Source organism: Canis aureus, chromosome X (assembly GCF_053574225.1).
Source record: "Canis aureus isolate CA01 chromosome X, VMU_Caureus_v.1.0, whole genome shotgun sequence".
NCBI lineage: Eukaryota > Metazoa > Chordata > Mammalia > Carnivora > Canidae > Canis > Canis aureus.
Genome location: NC_135649.1, coordinates 97,367,311 through 97,388,264, shown reverse-complemented (window position 1 = coordinate 97,388,264; position 20,954 = coordinate 97,367,311). Strand labels below are relative to the sequence as shown.

Below are 20,954 nucleotides of genomic sequence, written 5' to 3'. Positions count from 1 at the left end.
GGACATCCACATGCAGAAGAATGAAACTAGACCACTCTCTTTCACCATACACAAAGATAAACTCAAAATGGATGAAAGATCTAAATGTGAGACAAGATTCCATCAAAATCCTAGAGAAGAACACAGGCAACACCCTTTTTGAACTCGGCCATAGTAACTTCTTGCAAGATACATCCACGAAGGCAAAAGAAACAAAAGCAAAAATGAACTATTGGGACTTCATCAAGATAAGAAGCTTTTGCACAGCAAAGGATACAGTCAACAAAACTCAAAGACAACCTACAGAATGGGAGAAGATATTTGCAAATGACATATCAGATAAAGGGCTAGTTTCCAAGATCTATAAAGAACTTCTTAAACTCAACACCAAAGAAACAAACAATCCAATCATGAAATGGGCAAAAGACATGAACAGAAATCTCACAGAAGAAGACATAGACATGGCCAACATGCACATGAGAAAATGCTCTGCATCACTTGCCATCAGGGAAATACAAATCAAAACCACAATGCGATACCACCTCACACCAGTGAGAATGGGAAAAATTAACAAGGCAGGAAACAACAAATGTTGGAGAGGATGTGGAGAAAAGGGAACCCTCTTACACTGTTGGTGGGAATGTGAACTGGTGCAGCCACTCTGGAAAACTGTGTGGAGGTTCCTCAAACAGTTAAAAATATACCTGCCCTACGACCCAGCAATTGCACTGTTGGGGATTTACCCCAAAGATACAAATGCAATGAAACGCTGGGACACCTGCACCCCGATGTTTCTAGCAGCAATGGCCACGATAGCCAAACTGTGGAAGGAGCCTCGGTGTCCAACGAAAGATGAATGGATAAAGAAGATGTGGTTTATGTATACAATGGAATATTACTCAGCTATTAGAAATGACAAATACCCACCATTTGCTTCAACGTGGATGGAACTGGAGGGTATTATGCTGAGTGAAGTAAGTCAGTCGGAGAAGGACAAACATTATATGTTCTCATTCATTTGGGGAATATAAATAATAGTGAAAGGGAAAATAAGGGAAGGGAGAAGAAATGTGTGGGAAATATCAGAAAGGGAGACAGAACATAAAGACTGCTAACTCTGGGAAACGAACTAGGGGTGGTAGAAGGGGAGGAGGGCGGGGGGTGGGAGTGAATGGGTGACGGGCACTGGGTGTTATTCTGTATGTTAGTAAATTGAACACCAATAAAAAAAAAAAAAAAAAAAAAAAACTGCCAACTTGTGTACTGATTTAAATCTGGCACTGATTGTTTTCTATTTTTCATTTAAACCAAGAGGCATAGGGTGGCATAGGGACTGAGAAGAGACAATTAAATAATTTTTACTCTGACGAATGAATAAGATTAGTTACTCATTTTATCCTTATTATTCATTCATTCTTAATATTTATCTATTCTTATTATTCATAATAAGATTATGATATAATAATATAGTTTTATACACGATGGTATTCATAGTCATAGCTTTAATTTTGTATCATAAAAATTTTTGACTTTTTATTCTGCTGCAGAATAGATAAAAACTTCACCCATGTCCCATAAAGCTGTTATTGCATGTTTCATAGGGTTTTTTTTTTTTTTGAAGATCTTACTTGTTTATTTGAGAGAGAGAGAGCGAAAAAATGGTAGAGAGAGGGGGAGAAGCAGGCTCCCCGCTGAGCAGGGAGCCCAACATGGGGCTTGATCCTAGGACCCTGAGATTGTGACCTCAGCTGAAGGCAGATACTTAACCGACTGAGCCACCCAGGCACCCCTGTTTCATAGTTTTAAATAGTTCTCTTCACATTTCCTACAATTATAATTTTTATGTTCCTTTTGTGATACCAAGATGTACTTAGATATGGGACATTTTAGGGCATCTTTCCTCCTTGATTTCTTCCCATGGGTTTTGTTTTGTGAGTTTTGTTTTTCAGATTCCACTTATAAGTGGAAGCATGCAGTATTTGTATTTCTTTGTTTCATCTCCCTGAGCCTGATTCCTTCAAGGTGCACCCATGTTACAAATGGCAAGATTTCATTATTTTTTAATGTCTAACTAGCATTCCATTACATACACATATACACCACATCTCCAACCATTCATCCATTGATGGACATGTAGTTTGTTTCTGTGTCTTGACTACAGTAAATAGTGCTGCAATAAACATAGGGGTATATATGTATTTCTGATTTAGTGTTTTCATTTTCTTCAGATAAATATCCAGAAGTAGAATTTCTGGATCATATGGCACTTAAAAAAATTCTGAAGAACTTCCATATTGTTTTGCATAGTGGATGCTCCAACTCACATTCCTACCAACAGGGCGTAAAGGTCCCCTTTTCTCCATATTCTCTGCAACATTTGTTATTTTTTATATTTCTGATAATAGCCACTTTAATTTTTTAATTTTTTATAAAGATATTACTTATTTATTCATGAGAGACACAGAGAGGGAGAGAGACAGAGACATAGGCAGAGGAAGCAGCGGACTCCTCGTGGGGAGCCTGATGTGGAACTCGATCCCAGGACCCTGGGATCACACCCGGAGCTGAAGGCAGATGCTCAACCACTGAGCCACCCAGGCGTCCCCATAATAAACATTTTAATATGCATGAGGTGGTATCTCATTGTGGTTTTGTTTTTCATTTTTCTGATGATTAGTGATGCTGAGTATCTTTCCATGTGCCTGTTTGCCATCTTTATGTCTTCCTAGAAAAATGCTCAAGTCCTCTGCCATTTGTTAATTGGGTTGTTTGTTTTTTTGCTATGCAGTTGCAGGTGTTCTTTATATATTTTAGATATTAACCTCTTATGAATTGAAAACATTTTCTCTCATTCAGTAGGTTGCCTATTCATTTTGTTAGGGTTGCCTTTGCTGTGCAGAAGCTTTTTAGTTTGATAAGTTCCATTTGGTTTATTTTTGCTTTTGTTGCCTCTGCTTTGGAGTCAGATCTAAAAAATCATCATCAAGACCAGTGTTAAGGAACTTCATGCTTATATTTTCTTCCAGAAGTTTTATGATTTCAAGCCCCAAGTTCAAGTTCTCAATCTATTTTGAGTAAATTTTCGTGTATGTTGTAAGGTAATGGTATAGGTTCATTCCTTTGCATGTGGCTATCCAGTTTTCCTGACACCATTTATTGAAGAGACTGTCCTTTCCCCTTTGCATATTCTTACCTCCTTTGTTGTAAATTGACAATATATATGAGGGTTTATTTCTGGGCTCTCTATTCTGTTCCATTCTTCTGTCTATTTTTATATCAATACCCTAGAGTATTTTGATTAATATAGCTTTGTAATATAGTTTGAAATCAGGGAACATGATACCTTTAGCTTTGTTTTTCCTTCTCAAGATTGTTTTGGAGTTCTTTTATAGTTTCATGTAAATTTTTGGTTTGTGATATTTTGGTGAAAATGTCATTGGAGTTTTGATAGGGATTTTTAATGAATCTGTAGATTGCTTTGGGTAGTATACTTTAGCAAGATTAATTTTTCAAATCTGTGAACATGGAATATCTTTCCATTTATTCGTGTCTTCTGCAATTATCTCTCACTAATATTTTATAGTTTTCAGAGCACAGGTTTTTCATCTCCTTGGTTAAATTTATTACTAGGTATTTCCTTCTTTTTGATAGAATTATAAATGGAACTGTTTTCTGAATTTTTATGATAGTTCACTATTAGTATATACAAATGCAACAAATTTTTATAGATTGATTTTGTATTCTGGAAGTTAATTAAATATGTTTCTTAGTTCTAATAGTTTTAGGGCAATCTTTAAAGTTTTCTCTATAAATTCTACACAGAAAATAAGTATAATTCTATATGAAATAATGTTGTCCAAAAATAGTGACAATTTTATTTCTTCCTTTCTACTTTGGATGCGTTTTACTTCTTTTTCCTGCCTAATTGCTGTGGCTAAGCCTTTAAATACTACGTTGAATAAAAGTGGCAAGAGTGGGCATCCTTGTCTTGTTTCTGATTTTAGAGAAAAAGCTTTCAGCTTTTCACCATTGAGTATGATATTAGCTGTGGGCTTGTGATATATGGCTTTTATTATGTTGTGGTATGTTCCACCTATACCCACTGTATTGAGAGTTTTTGGTCATAAATGGACATTGAATTTTGACAAATGCTTTTTCTCCATCTATTGAGATGATCATGTAATTTTTATGCTTCATTTTGTTAATATGTTGTATCACATTGATTTGTAGATGTAGAACTATTCTTGCATCCCTGGAATAAATCCCACTTCATCATGGTGTATGATTGTTTTAAATGCATTGTTTAAGTTTGCTAAATTTTGTTGGGGATTTTTGCATATATGCTCATGAGGAATACTGGCCTCTAATTTCCTATTCTCTCCTCTCCCCTCCTCTCCCCTTTCCTTCCCTTTCTTTCCTTCCTTCTTTCCTTCCTTCCTTCCTTCCTTCCTTCCTTCCTTCCTTCCTTCCTTCCTTCATATCTGTGGCAACCTTGTCTGGTTTTGGTATCAGGGTAAGCTAGCCTCATAAAATGAGTTTGGATGAGGTAGAACTATTTCACTATGAACATTCCTCTTAGAACTACTTTAGAATCTACCCTATAGATTTTGGATTGTTATATTCCCATTGTAATTTGTCTCAAAGTATTTTTTATTTCTTCTTTCATTTCTTCATTAATCCATTGGTTACGGAATAGAATTTTGTCTAATCACCACACATTTATGGTTTTCCCATTTTTCTTCTTGTAGTTGTTTTCTAGTTTCAGACCATTGTGGTTAGAAAATATGCTTGATATGATTTCAGTCTTCTTATATTTATTGAGGCTTGACTCATTTAAGCACTTAACATGTGTTCTACCCCCGGAGAATGTCCCAAGTGCTCTTGAGAATATACTATCTACTATTTTGGATGGAATATTCTGTATATATCTATTAAGTCTGTCAGTCTCATGTGTTAAGGCCAATGTTTCCTTATGATTTTCTGTCTGGATGATCTATTCACTGGTGTAAATAGGGTATTAAAGTTCCCTGCTCTTATTGTATTTTATATCGCTGTCTCTTCCTTTAGGTCTATTAATGTCTGCTCTATATACTTAGGTGCTAAGTATGTTGGGTACATAAATATTTGCTCCTGTTATATCCTCTTGTTGGACTAACTCCTTTACCACCATTTGATGCCCTTATTTGTTTTTTTAATACAGTCTTTATGTTAAAGTCTCTTTTGTCTAATAAGTATAGTTACCCCAGATTTCTTTTGGTTTCCATTAGTATAAAGTATTGCTTTCCACCCCTTCATTTTCAGTCTCAGTGCATTCTTACATCTGAGGTGAGTTCCTTTTAGATAGCTTGTATATGGGTCTTTTATATTTATCCATTCAGCTACTCCATGTCTTTTAATTGGAACATTTAGTTCATTTACATTTAAAGTAATTATTGATAGGTTCATTTACATTTAAAGTAATTATTGATAGGTATGTGCTTATTGTCATTTTGTTCATTGTTTTCCAATTGTTTGGTAGTTCTTTGTTCATTCCTTACTCTATTCCCTTGTGGTTTGATGCCTTTCTTTACTGTTATGTTTAGAGTCTTTTCTCATTATCTTTTGCGTATCTGCTATAGGTTTTTGCTTTGTGCTTACATGAGGTTCTCACAACACCCTATATATCTAACAGTCTATTTTAAGTTGGTAACAACTGAAATATGAATGCATTCTAAAACTTGACTTTTTCACACTCATTCCCTTGTTATATTGTTATTACATTTTACATCTTTTTATTTATATATCCTTTAAATAATTAGTGCGGTTTTAATTATTTTTACTACTTGTGTCTTTTAACCTCTATACTAGCTTTATAAGTGATTATTCTACTACCTTTCCTATATATTTATCATTACCAGTGAGATTTGAACTTTCATGTTTTCTTGTTACTGATTAGTGCCCTTTCTTTACAGCTTAAAGAACTCCCTGTAACAGTTTTTGTAAGGCCAGTTTAATGGTGATGAACTCCTTTAGTTTCTGTTTCTCTGGAAAACTCATTTCTTCTTCAATTCTGCATGATGACCTTGCCAGGTAAAGTATTCTTGGCTGGAAGTTTTTTCCTCTCAGCATTTTGAATATGTCATGACCCTCTCTTTGGTCTGCGAAGTTTATGCTGAAAAATCTGCTGAGATTCTTATGGGAGTTCCCTTGTATATAACACATTTTTTTCCCTCATTACTTTTAAGAGTCTGTCTTTATCTTTACTTTTGACATTTTAGTTATAATGTGGCTTATTGTGAATATCTTTGAGTTCATTTTATTTGTAACTCTCTGGGATTCTTGGATGTGGATGTTTATATCATTCCCTAGGTTAGGTTGGTTTTCTGTCAGCATTTCTTAAAATAATTTTTCTGCCCCCTTTTCTCTTTCTTCTTCTGGATCCATATAATGTGAATGTTATTCTATTTGATACTGTCCTAAGGTGCCTTAAGTATACTAACTTTTTAAAATTCTTTTTTCTATATGCTGCTCTGTTTGGGTGAGTTCCACTGCACTGTATTCCAGCTCACTCATTCTTTTTCCGTTTTGTCTTGTCTGATGTTGAATACCTCTGGTGTGTTTTTCAGTGCTAGTTTTGTATTCTTCAGTTTTGTGACTTCTGATTGGTACTTCCTTATGTCTTTTATCTCTCTGTTGAAGCTCTATGTTCATCCATTCTCCAAAGTTTGATGAGTGAATTTATCACTATTCCTTTAAACTCTTAAACAGGTAAACTATTTAATTCCATTTCATTTTTTTTTTCTGAGGTTTTATCTTGCTCTTTCTTTCCTTTGGAGCATATTCCTCAATTTCCTCATGTTACATGACTCTTTATGTTTGTTTCTATCTATTAGGAGAAACAGCTACCCCACTTGGCCTTGAAGGAATTACCTGTGTAGGAGATGAAACTTGTCCTTCAACTTTGCCATAGCTTTTGGTTGTTTCTTGAATCTCTGTGATTGTCTAAGCATCCTGATTTATTTTTGATGGGCTACAGTCATTGACAATGTGCCAAAACCTGTTACTGTTCCCAAGAGAGGGATCTCAGTCAGCTCTTAGTTTGGGGCTGAAGGGGAGGCAGACCCTCAGGCTGCAGCTTTTAAAGTATGCAAATGTATACAGTCCTATGGGGCCCCAATCATGAACCCTGATGTCATCCAGACCAGGAGATCCAGAAGTGTCCCCTGAGTGACTGTTACAAAAAATGGTATCAGATGAGTATATCAAGTCATTTCTGAGAATGCAAGGGCCTGGCATACCCATCGGCTTTAGCAGGGTGGTCCAAGATTTCAGGAACTATGCAAGCCTGCCTGTGCTAGCAAGGGAGAGTGCAAAAGTGGCACCCACCAGCACTTCCATCTGGGAGAGACTTTGAGTCAATTCCTGCCCATCTAGCTGACTCTTGAAGATTAGCAAATGGGTCTCCTTCACAAAAGTCTAAGCATTTTCCAAACTGCTGCCACTGTGCTGAGCCCTTTAAGAGCAGTATCTAAGTTCCCTACACCCCGATGGGTATCTCCTGGATGTAAGATCCACTGTTTTTCAAAGCTAGATGCTTTGGAGGCTCATCTCACTAGTGCAGGTCCCATGGGTTAGGGTGCCTGCATTAAGCCCTTGTTCCTCAGATAGAAGATCCTATTCTATGAAATCCATCCTGATTGTGAGTTGCCATGCCATGTTTCTGGAGAGACAATGTTTCTGCCTCTCTTACCTGTCTTGATGTGGCACTTTTATCTTTTGCCATCGAGGAACTGTTCAGCTAGTTCTCAGATGTTTTTCAGAGGGAACTATTTCTTACATAGCTGTTTATTCACCGTGTTCATGGGAGGAGGTGAATTTAGGATCTTTCTATGCCACCACATTGGACTCCACCCCTTGACAGGGAAGTCTCTAGTATTTTCTTTCCCATCATCTACATACAGAAACTTTTCTCAGTATAACTTTTCTAAACCTATCAATTTAGTTGGATGTTGATAAAAAACGATCAATTCTTAAGAAGCAATTGTGCCATTTTTGAAATAAGGCATTTTATATTATGTGAAAATTATAGTTCAGTGACATCTTCTTGGCATGGATTTACCCCTGGTTTAAAGGATTACAGTTTGTATTATATCCAGGATGGAACAAAGTTAACAGGTGTTAAATATGCTCAATAAGGCAGTAGAACTATGGTCAAAAACGTATGCAAGGATTCAAGACATTTTTGGAATGTCACATGAGTAGAGATACATGAAGACATATAAAGTAAGGGAGAAGTAGCCTTAGGTACAAGGAGATCTGACCTGGCAGAATCTGGAGACTAGATGAAAAATGCCATGATGATTGGGGCTAAGAAGTGGGTTAAAATTTAGGTATTAAAGTTTGTAGATGGAAATTTTCCACTAGCAAAACTACCACTTTGAATGGTCTTCCCTTAACATTTACGTACAAGCAAAAATAAATATGAATCAATACAAATAAGAAGTGAGTGGTTTTTATCTAAAAAAATAAACTTGGTATCTGGAATGAATCTCAGTAGCCATTGTGGATATCACAGAATAGATCCCACTGCACTATAGAATTTGAAGATGTCTTTTAGCAACAGGGTCAGCTCTCTGCCTTAGCACACAGAGTAAAATATCCCAGCCAACAAGATGCACCCACAGTCTATTTTCTCATTCTTACCCATAAATATATAAAAGACCACTGACTGTATGAATAAAGTCTACAACCCAAAAAGAGAAAATGACAAGGAAATAGACAAATTCTTTGAGAGACACAACTTACAAAAGCTTACACATAAAGAAATGAAAAATCTCACCATCCCTGTATCTATTGAAGAAATCAAATCAATCATCAAAAACTTTCCCACAAAAAATAACTTCATCATCAGATGGATTTACAATTGAATTCTCTGAAACATCTTAGAAAGGAATAATACCAATCTTCAACAATTTCTTCCAGAAAAAAAAGAGAATACTTCTCAATTAGTTTTTATAACTAGTCTAACATTGTTATCAATACTTGAGAAAGATATTAAAAAATTACAGACCTTTTTCTGTCATGAACAACAATATGAAAATCCTAAACAACATATTAGAAAAATGAATTCAGCAATCTATAAAGTAGTACAAGACATCAGGACTAGTATGATTTGTTTCGGGAATCCCAGGGTAGTTTCACATTCCAGAGCCAATGGCTGTAGTTTACCACATTCACACAAAGGAGAAAAATCATACGTTTAATAAATATAGAAAAAAAACATTTGAATATGTTTAATACATGTTCATAATAAAAACATTAACTGGTAATATGGAGAAATTTCTTAATTTGATTAAAATAACCTATAAAATGTCCTATGACAAACATATACTTAGTGATAAATCATTGAAAGCTTTCCACCTGGGACAGGGAATGAGCCAAGTTTTCTCATTATTGTCGCTTCTATTAAACATTATATTGGAAGTCCTAGGCTATGTAAGAAATAAAATTTGAAGGATTGAAAAGGAGAAACTACCTCTTTTTGATGACACACTGTGCACATAAAAAAATGCAAAAGATTCTGAAAACTATTAATATTAATAAGTGAATTTAGCAAGGACAGTGAATATGTAATATGCAAAAATATATTATATTTTTATATACCAACAACAAAGAGAAAATAAAACTCAAAATGAATCCCATTTATGAAATAGGATCAAAATGTCAAATATCAGGGATGAAGTCTAATAAAAGATGTACAGGTCCTCTGGATTGAACACTGCAAAATATGATGAAAAAAGCATTCAAGAAGACCTGAATAAATGAAAGGATATATCACTTTCACAGATTAGATGACTCAATATTGTAAAGATGTTAACTGATCCACAAATTCAACACAACTCCAATCACTATCCTGGCAGGCTTCAGTGAAAATTGACAAGTTGGTTCTAAAATTTATTTGCTAAATCGATGAACCAAAAATAGCAAAGACAATGTGGACTAAGAAGAACAAAGTCAGTGGGTTTAGATTAGCAGATCCTCCAAACTTAAACAAAACAATTGCATATATGCATACAATGGAAAGTTACTCAGTTATAAAAAGGAATGACATTCTGATACCTGCTACAACATGGATGAACCTTAGAAAAATTATGCTAAGTGAAATAATTTACATGGAAAGGGACAGATAGAGTATCAGTCTATTTTTATGAGCTTCTAGAACAGGAAAATTACATAGAGAGGACTTTGGAAATTGTGTGAGTGTGTAACAGGATGTGGATGCTTGATGATTTGTTTGGGGTGATGAAGATGTTTTCCACATAGATGATGGTAATGGTTTTACATTGTGAATGTAATACAGGACACTGAATTGTACACTTAAAAATATGAAAATGACAAATTTTATGTTATATCCTTTTTATCACAATGTAAAAAAATAAATACACAAAAATCATTGAATTATACATTTTAAAATGGGTGTGTTGCATTGTATATGAATTATGTCTCAGTAAAGCTATTAAAAAATGATTCTTATTAAGTCAGTGTGGTAATAGTTGAAGGACAGACATGGTCAAATGGAAGAGAATAGAGAATGCAGGAGGAGATTCACATATATGTTCACATGATTTATGACAAAGTTGCCAGAGAAGTATGGTGGGAAAATAATTGTCTTTTGATAGACTGTTGTTGCTTTTCATGATAAATTCATATGTGGCACTGATTTTAAAGGATAAATATGTATTAATTTGATAAATATTTTAAAATATTAGATTTATAAAGTATCCAAGGTAGAAAGACAAAGACTCACATTAGGTGACTAAGTAACCAAGAAACTAAACAAACAAACAAACAAATAAAACACCTTTCTGAGGTCAACATGCATTAATCATTGATTAAGTATATGCTATAAGGAGGGATAAATGATATTGATTTATAATACTGGCTGAAGTGGACCACCTCCATTTTGCTTAAATACCATCAGCATATACCTGAACACTGAATTACTCCATCCCTTTACCAGTCTAACTCTTTGGCACAACTCATGCAAAGTAACAATGGTATATATAGGCATTTATGTATTGCCATCCACCATCACCATTCTTTCCATCCATAATAAGTCAAGGAGCCAAATCAAATGGTCAGGTTAAAAACACAACAATCCATATACCAGTTCCCTGCCCTCAATCCCAGCAATAAAACACCCAAAAAACAAAACAAATACAAACATTCGCAACATTTAACACATATGATGGAAAAGATGGTTAGTATCTAACCTTTATCCACTGAAGATTTGTCTGCTTGAGCTTATTTTCAAGTTTATCTTGCTCTTCTGGGCTTAGGGGAGCACTTACAAGCACTGTTCCTCCAGTTTCATTTAATTGTTTTAGAATTCCCTGGCGCAGGGGCAACTCTTCTGCCAGTAACTGAAACAGACAAATGCAACAATGTTTAAAATGAATTACAGCACCATTCCGACTATCTCACCTTTGTCTCTATTGATTAGTCTATCAAAACGAAGCAACTTGACTGAAGGCCAACAGGTACCTCAAGTATCAACCGCTTTCTACATAGTATGGAACTGATGGACCGGAGCACCCACTCTCAAGTAGATAAACCAGTGCTAGAAAGGACCAGAATATCTTATCCCTCACAGATTGTTTTCAAGAAAAAAAAAAGTACTACATGGTATCATGAGCTCCAAAATAACACCCCAAGCATTGTTAAGGGTCTGAAAACATATATCTGTCAGAAATAGAGCAATCTAGGTAAATTCATCCTCCTCTCAGGTATTAAGCCTCCATGCTATAATTTACTACTGAGTAACAAATTGCATTATCATATTAAGAGATAACTAATATTGAGACCATATCACCTACTGGGTGCTGCGTTAACCTCATCATGTAGTATATAAAAATTAACTGAGATAATATAATTCCATGAGGTAGATCCTATTATCTTCCTCTTGTGCAGAAGGAAGCTGAGACAGAGATTAAATTCCAACAGAGAGGTTAAGTACCAGCTCCAAGTACACAGAAGTAGCAAGCAACCGAGCTGTGATTCCTACTTGGGCAATTTCATTCAAGAACCCTTATTTTTGACTCCTCTGCATCCCTGAATTTCTTTAATTCATTCAGTCTCCCTTATAAATGCCCTTTCCCAAGACCTACAAAACTATTACTGGCTGTAATGACTGTCCTTTATTTCTTTGTGTCATCTAGAACTGCAGTGTCCAATAAAGTATCACTAGCCACATGAGGCTACTTAAATTAATTAAATTTCAATAGCGTGAGGGTCATTTCCTCAGTCACACTACCTTTCAAGTACCCAAAGGCACATACAGCTCTTGGCTACTACAATAGACAATAGAGAGTATTACAGTCATTACAGAAAGTTCTGTTGGACAGTGCTGATCTAGACTGTCTAAGGAAAAAAAGAAAATCAATGCATATTTATTAATAAGTAAATGCCACTAAACATGTCTCTTAAATGAGTTATCAATTATATTTCTATCTATAACACTCAATACATTTAGGAAAGATCAATTTTCCAGAACCGAGTTAATTATTTCTATGATACACTCATCTTCAAATGAACTATAGATCCAAAACTTGGTGGGTTGTTTTTGTAATATTTGACATAGAGTAGATGCTCAATATCTGTTTACCTAAACTAAGCATTAAGTTTATTTTTATACTTTATCCTCCATTCAGGTACAAATTTCTTGTTTCACAGAAATAAGTGGTTGATATTGGAGTCTAATTTGCATGTACAAATGAACTGAATCATTGATAAAGGAGAAATTCCATTTCACTTTGATTGTATGACCTTGTAAAATGAGGACAGCAACAACCATTTTGAAAGTTTTATATGAAGATTAAATAAATAGCAGATATAAGTACATCTAATACTTAGCACATAATAGAGGGTGATTAAATGTTAATTTCTCTTTCCCTTTCACCTTCCCTTCAAGAATTACAGTGAAACAGATCCAAATAAGTTTTTGTCCTAAAACTAAAACCAGGAGAGTTAATCCAACTGCAGTTGGACATGTCAGTCAGCCAGGTAAGGTAATCAGTAACAAGCAGACGTCGCAGCAGGAAGGCAAGAAAAGTCACTTGAATAGGTTGGATGTCTTTTCAACTAGTATGGAATGTGAACCAACACTACGCACCCCCAACCACTCCCAGACAAAACACTGTTTCAGGCGAATCGAACACCTCTAATTAGAGGCTGAAATAGTGAGATTGATTTGGCAATTAAGATCTTTCCTGAGAAATGGGATTCATTTCTATAAAGTCCCTCTAGTTTTTGAAAGAATTTGGGGTTGTAAAATTCTCTAATACTTCTAAGATTAATTCCAAATTAGTTTTCAAAATAGTGCCATGCATTTTACACACACACACACACACACACACACACACACACACTTTTTACCAAAAAAAATATACTCGCTGGGAAACACTGGGTTAAAATAATATAAAGTTTTGAGAAAATCTAGTGAGGCACTGTCAATAACCTAATGGGCAGGAAATCGATGATTAAATACCTTAAAAATAGATTCATATACTCTTTATACAAGTAGGCCCGGGGGGTTTTTAGAAAACAAAATTACCTTGACTTGTTCAAGTTTTTCTTTTAGCTGCTGCTCATTTCCAGGTTCAAGTGGAATATTAGCAACGTTATCCGCTTCTTCCAACCATAAAACAAATTCATTTACATCTCTTTGAAATTCTGACAAGATATTCTTCTGTTCCTCTAGCCTGGAGAAATAAGAATAAAACTGTTATAAACAACATATTTCTCAAACTTTTCTTTCTTTTTTTAAAGAAAACTCAGAAACAAACAAACAAAAAAACCTGTAGTAACACTTTCAAGAAAATAAGCAATTTAAAAGATGTTAATAATACACAAGTTTTAAAGAAAATTCATTTACTTTGACAAAGCAATTTCAATATCTCCAAAATCTCTAAAATGTAAGAGATTAAAATTGGTAAAGAAAATTCTGATTTTAAAATTCCAACAACATTACATTATTAAACTAGAGCAATGTTTTCCAACCTCAGAGCTATTGACACTTCAGATTGGATAATTCTTAGCTGTGAGGGGCTGTTCTCTGCATCGTAGGAGGCTTAGCAGTAACCCTGGTCTTTCCCCACTACATGCCAATAGCATTTTCCCCCCAGCTGTGACAAGCAAAAATGTCTTAAGGCACTACCAAATACCGCCCCCCCCCAGAGCAAAACCACCCCAGGATGAGAGCCACTCCACTAGAGTAAGTACAAAATGTGAAGTTGCATGCTTTAAAATGCTTGAATAAAATACACCTTTCTGGGAAATTGTTGCGTTAAAGTAAAAGCTTGGGAATTAAAAACAACACTAAGTTTTTATATGTTAAAATGTTTTCCAAATTATGATTCACCATTTTTCTTAGGAAAGTGGAAAATTGACTTAAAATACATAATATATGTTGTACTGGTGGAAGTTTTCAATTAGAAAAATTTATATAGTGTATGTTATTCAATTAGGCATAAATTTATTCTAACATATTGAACTGTAATATAGTTGAACAAAATGGTCTTCACCTCAGGTAATTTACAATGTCTTGTTTTGTTATTTTTTTGAGAGATACATGTCCCCTGTCTATAAGGTTTTAATTGAATATACATATTCTTATATTTCATGTATATATTTGAAAATACACCTATACTGTAATAGCTCAATATATTTTTAATAAGAATACAAATGACCAGGAAAATAGAATGTTATCAAAAGCCCAGAGGCCCCTCTTGTCCCTTGCAGTTACTAACACCAAGTATAACCAGTATCCTGTCAACTTGGATTATGATGCCTATATTGAAAACTGAGTATATGGAATTATATGCTATATACTTTTTTTGTGTCTTGTCTCATTCATTCAACAATTTTACAATAATCAACTATGTGGTATATAGCTTAATTTATTTAATCCCCTGGCTGTAGAGTATTGAACTGTTTGAATATATATCTGTTGGTGGACATTTGGGTTGTTTCCATTTGGAGGATGTTTAGCTGTTTTTTTTTTTTTTGAACTTTACAAATATTTATTGAGAGCTTACTAACTAACTTCCAGCAGGGCTACTGGGCATAGGATTAAAAATAGATATATTGTGTGCCTTGCCTTGAGGATCTCACAGTCCATGAGAGGAAACAAGAGATTTCCATATGTAGGAATAAGACACAGCCTATCTTATTTATAGCCTGTACAAAGACAGGGTGTTGAGAGAACTACTATTACACTCTTTCCCCAAGCCAGGTCCATTTATTGAATTTATGCTTGTTTATACTCAGTTTTTCTCTTCGATGAGAGTTTGTCCAAAGTCTTTTCTGGGGCACTTGAGGAGACATTCTCTTACCCGTCTATTCTCAACAAAGCAGACACTATGAAAACTCAAGTCATATGAAGGGATCCTATGGAAATCCAAGTCATGTTATATTACTGTTGCAGTCAAACTCTTCTACTGCCTCTCAACTTATTCACAGCAAAGCCAAAGTCATTACATGGTTCTGCTAGGGTCTAGATCTGTGCTGTCCAATACGGTAAATACCTTCACATGTGGCTACTGAGCACCTGAAGTGATGTTAGGAGAATTGAGATGTGCTTTATGTGTAAAATATACATCAGATTTCAAAGACTTAGTACAAAAAAATTGCTCTAACTCTGTACCTTCTACTCAATTTTGTTGAGAACCTACAACTGCTGTAAAACATAAAACTGTTTAACAATTTCATTTTTATTCATCTCATTTTTCACTAATACTTTCTATATGACATACAGGTTGAAATAATATTTTAATATATTGGGTTAAGTGAAATATATTCATTTCATCTGTTCTCACTTTTTAAAAAAAGGTAAGGCAACTCTATAAATTTCAATTACATATGTGGCTCATCTTAATTTTCTATTGACCAGCACCGATCTAGCAAATCTGCATATCCCCAATTTCCTTACCTCTCTGACCTTATTTCTGCCTACACTCTATTTCTCTTATCCTTCTTGAGACCCTCTAGCTTCCTTGCTGTGCTTCTCAAATATACTACATGGGTCTCTGCTTCTGAGTCTTTGTAATTGCTGTATTTTTCTGCCTACAATGTCCTTCCCTTAAATACCAAATATGCCTGGCTCCCTCACCTTCTGCACATCTTCCCTGATGACCTTACTGAAAATTACACTTCTCCCAACTTTCTATTCTTTCTCCCTGCTTCACCTTTCTAGTTCTTAAAAGTTAACAAACAAACACTATAATTTGGTTATTTTACATAATGTCTATCTCACACACATGAAATTAAGCTTCCTGACATCAAAGATTTTTATTTATTGTCACATCCCTTGCTCCTGGAACAATGCCTGACACAGAATAGATGCTAAATCAGTAACTGTTGCATTAATGAATGAATTCTGCCATTATTCTTTCCAATTTTACATGCATTTTGCTTTTATTTTTTAATTTTTTTTAATTTATTCATGAGAGACACAGAGAGAGGCAGAGACACAGGCAGAGGGAGAATCAGGCTCCATGCTGGGAGCCCGATGTGGGACTCCATCCCGGGACTCCAGGATCATGCCCTGGGCTGAAGGCGGTGCTAAACCCCCACCCTGGCCCCCGGGGCTGCCCACATTTTGGTTTTAAAGAATCTTTCCCATTCTTTGTCATACTGATAGGTTATGGGGACTAAGGAGTGCTCTTGTCAGTGTTGAGCACCAGGTGATGTATGAAAGTGCTGAGTCATTATACTGTACACCTGAAACTAATATTACACTGTAGGTTAGTTAACTGGAATTTAAATAAAAACCTAAAAAAAATAATCTTTCCCATTCTTTGTAATACTGATTCTGAAACATGGTCTAATTTACTCACCAACGTGTACTACAATATTTCACCAAACTGGAGACATATGACACCATCCTAAGTTCTGCCAGGCGTGAATTGGAAAAGGCATGGTGCTGATTAAACTCTGACACTTCTCATTTAAAGGCTTTCTTCGATGAAGAAGTTGTTCTTTTAGTTTTCTTTATATGTGTGTCATATATTCCTCTTGCATAGACAAAAGTAAAATATAAGTGAAAAACTGGTGAGGTAGTCCTAAAACTTTCTCATATTTAGAACTTGTCTCTCCTCTATCACCTTTCCCTTCAGAGTATTTGACTTCTGTTTTTACCCATCCTATCAGAGGATGATTTCTTCAGAGGGCTCCACCACTGTTTCTTGGATTTTCTTCCAAACCATATGTGGTCTTGCCAGCAGAGTTTGTAAAACCCATCCTGGTTTCAGTTATTTTAATATGATACAATGTGCAGGTTAGAATGGATGAAATTCAGTTCATTTGCACGGCTTCCCAGCACTGAGATAGTAGCCACTGAATCAAGTACTAAGTCCCCACATTACTACTATGAGATGGTATTCGTCTTCCCTAATTTGCAGATAAAGGAAAATTAGTCTTAGTATTTTTCCCAAGGTCATACAGCTATTACATAGTCAATCCAACATTCAGTCCTGGGTCATCTGGGTCCACATTCTGTGCTTGTCACTTGACCATTACATCTGGTCTATGAGTGCTTCCACCTTACCTAGCTGAGTTGACAGTATATACTCCAGTGAGAGTATATCGAATTGCATCAGATATTCAGGGGAAGTTACTAGTAGAAAAAATAGGAGATATGGAGCTTAAAGATCTGGAAATATAGACCTCAGAGTCCTCTGCAATAAGTTGGTGGCTAAAATATGGTAAACTAACTTTTGCACTAATCATTTGCTCTTCATATTTGGTATCTTCTGAATCCATCCTTTCTTCATTTTCAGATTAATGATCAGAAATTTTCCCTCTCACTTATTTAAATTGAAAAATCAAAGAAAAAGTCCCTTTCACAGCTACTCACTGATTTCTTATGTATGGGTAACCTATAGTTCCTGCTCTTCTTCCCCTTGCCCTTCTTTAATGTGGAAAGCCAAAGGAAGGCCTAGAGTATTCTGACCCTCCAAAAGCTACATGGGTCTGTGAAGAGGTTCTTCAGCTCAAGAAATACTCAGCTGAAAGAGAACATGGTTCTCCCTTCTTGTCATTCACATGCTTGTTTTTAGTGATGATCCTGAAGCCCCTAACTTTGACTTTAGAGAAATAAAAGGGGAGAAAGGAGAAAAGTGAGCTTTATGAGAAAAACTGTACCCCCTACATAGCTATCCCGTCCCATCTGGGTTCTCTGACATGGATTGGGACATGGGGTGCAGAGGAGGTTGAAATCACCAGTAGGAAACCTAGTACTGCTGTCAATTCTTAGTAAACCCTATGGGCAAGTGACTGGTGTCAATTGCTGGCAGCCTGTCTTAGAATGTGGAATTGAACCATTTTTCTAGACTCAGGACTGAGCAGCAATTCTTAGATGAGGAAAACATCCATTATAGACATCCTTTATTTGTTTAAAAATTCTCAGGCGGTTCAAATGTTTGAGACTAGGTTTCAAGGTTGTATGTCAGTCTACCTCATCATTCTTCCTTTCTCTCCTTTGTTCGTTCATTCGTTCCTTCCTTTCTTCCTCCTTCCCTCCCTCCCTCCCTTCACAAATCTTTGTCTCCTTTAATATTTGGCTCCATCATCTTGTACTGTGTCCCCAATACATGGAGCAACCATTTTTTTCTCATTTCAGTTAACTATAAAACTTGGCTAAAATCAGATTACATTTGTAAAACCTAGACAGATGGGTAAAAGCTTTTCTCAGCCTTCATCTAGAAATTAACCATATCAGGGAGAGAAAATATCCCAAACCCAACAAACAAAAGCTTGAAGAGCAAGAAAGGGTAATACCACCCCCCCCCCATAAAAAACAACCAAACAAAAAACAAAACCAAACAAAAAAAAAACCCCAAACGTCAAACCTAGAGTAAAATTCTAAAAGCCAATATCTCCAATCTCTACTTCAAACATGTCTCAAACTAGTTACTTGTGTATTTTTTTCTTTCAGGAAAATCCAGCCAAGAAAAAGAGGGAAAATGTATTTATTAATCGTAATTGAGATTTATATATTAAATTGCCATCAAACTCTATAAACATTGTGTACTGATTTTCCAAATTTAATATTCTACTCTATTTCCTTAGGTCATTAATTATTCTTTGAAAAATTGATTTTTAAGATCTGAGTAATAACCCATATGTAGGTACACCGTATTTCACCATTCTCTTTTATTATTAGACATTTAGTTTGGGTCCTATTTTTCATTATAATAAATAACCCTATAAAATACATTTGTTTATGCATTTTGATTTACGTATCTGCTAATTTCCTTAGAATAAGGAAGAAATGTACACAATAAGAACACTAAGGATTTTGATACACATTGCTAAATTCCTTCTGAATGCTAGTAATAAGAATACTCATGCACTTCCACCAACAGTTATAAAACACTTGTCTCAACACATGTTTACCACTATAGCGCATTATGATTTATAAGCTTGATGGAAAGAATAAAAACAGTTTGTCAAGGATGTTTTTTCGGTTTTTTATTAATAGAAAAGTTGAAAAAAATTGTGTATTTGTCATTTGCTTCTACTATCGTCTGCTGTGTCTGTTGCCCATTTTTCCTCAGTGTTTTATTTGTAAAAGCTCTTTTCACATTATCCACTTTGATAAAAAATAAAAATTAAAAAATATTGACAATACATTTTTTAGTTTCCCTTCTACTTTTTGAATTTTTGTTTGTTTCTAAATAAAATTGTATCACTTTCTTTGTTATTTCTTTCACTGATACTATTCTGAAAATTGTAAACGTCCTAGAGTTGTTTAAATATTTACCTTTACATCATTCTGGATCATTATACTTTCATTTAAAAAGAATAAAAATTAGAGAAACAAACTATGAGATACTCCTAACTCTGGGAAACAAACAAAGCTTTGCAGAAGGGGAGGGGGGGGGGTTAGGGTAACTGGGTCATGGGCACTAAGAAGGGCACTCGATGGGATGAGCACTGGGTGTTATACTATATGTTGGCAAATTTAAATGTAAAAAAGAAAAAATTAAAAAGAATAAAAACTTAATCCATCTTAAATTTATATAGCTAAGTTTCTGATCTTGAAGGGTTTTTCAGAAATTGATATTTTTTTCCAGCACAATCTATTATCTATTGATTTGTGGTAGTTTCCTCATTTTGTATCTTATATGCAATGGAGTTCTTTTTACTGATCCACTATAGATTTTTTTTACAGTAATGCACTACTTCAAGCACTGTAGCTTTAAAGTAGGTTTATTTTCTGGTAGGTTAACCTCCTCTCTTACGTTAGCTATTCTAATTTACGTAATATGAGTATCATTTGGCCAAATTACAGAATAAATCTCATCAGGGATTTTGATAAGGATTCCATTAAATCAACAAATTATTTTGTGAAGAATTATTGTCTTTCCAGTATAAATCTGTTAAATTTTCTTTTTTTTTCTGTTAAATTTTCTATATTTATAGTGCATCTGGAGTGTATCTGGGACTTATCTGTGCATTATAAATAATTAAGTAGGTTTTCTAATTAACTTTCAGCATCAGTTTGAAAGGCAGTGACTTGCATATGATTTTAAGGATATTAACTGTATACTAATCTAGAAAATTCTTAAGTATTCCCAGATAGAATAAATCATCACTTAAGAAGTAGAAGTTTTAGCTAAGCTATTTGCCATAGTCTTTCTCTTCACACAATGTTTGTGGGAAACTTTTCTGATGATTTAATTTTTTAAAAAAAGCACAGCATCGTTTTAAATATGAAAACATTTGGTAGTCATTTCTTGTCTAGATCTGTTTTTTATACTTTGAAATATAAAAAAGATGGTGCCAAAATCCCACCGGGACCTTGTTATAATCTTTTTCAAGCGCATGTGTTTTCTGAAATTTCAAAAGCCTCGATTTGAAGTTTTAAAAGCTGCAATTTGAATTTATGTATTCAGATGATTGCAGAAGAGCAAAGGAACACAGTTAGCATTTCC

The 20,954-nt window shown here is 34.8% G+C and overlaps 1 protein-coding gene across 15 annotated transcripts in view; it reads right to left on the bottom strand.

Annotated features, from left to right (window-relative positions):
- Positions 1 to 20,954, bottom strand: part of DMD (dystrophin) — a 2,162,139-nt gene that overhangs the window by 771,407 nt on the left and 1,369,778 nt on the right. For all 15 annotated transcript variants that reach the window (XM_077887780.1, XM_077887782.1, XM_077887777.1 and 12 more), the window contains 2 exons: positions 13,571 to 13,718; positions 11,232 to 11,381 (listed from right to left, as the gene is read on the bottom strand). In XM_077887780.1, the coding sequence (XP_077743906.1) occupies positions 11,232 to 11,381; positions 13,571 to 13,718 (298 nt within the window). The remainder of the gene's footprint in view (positions 1 to 11,231; positions 11,382 to 13,570; positions 13,719 to 20,954) is intronic.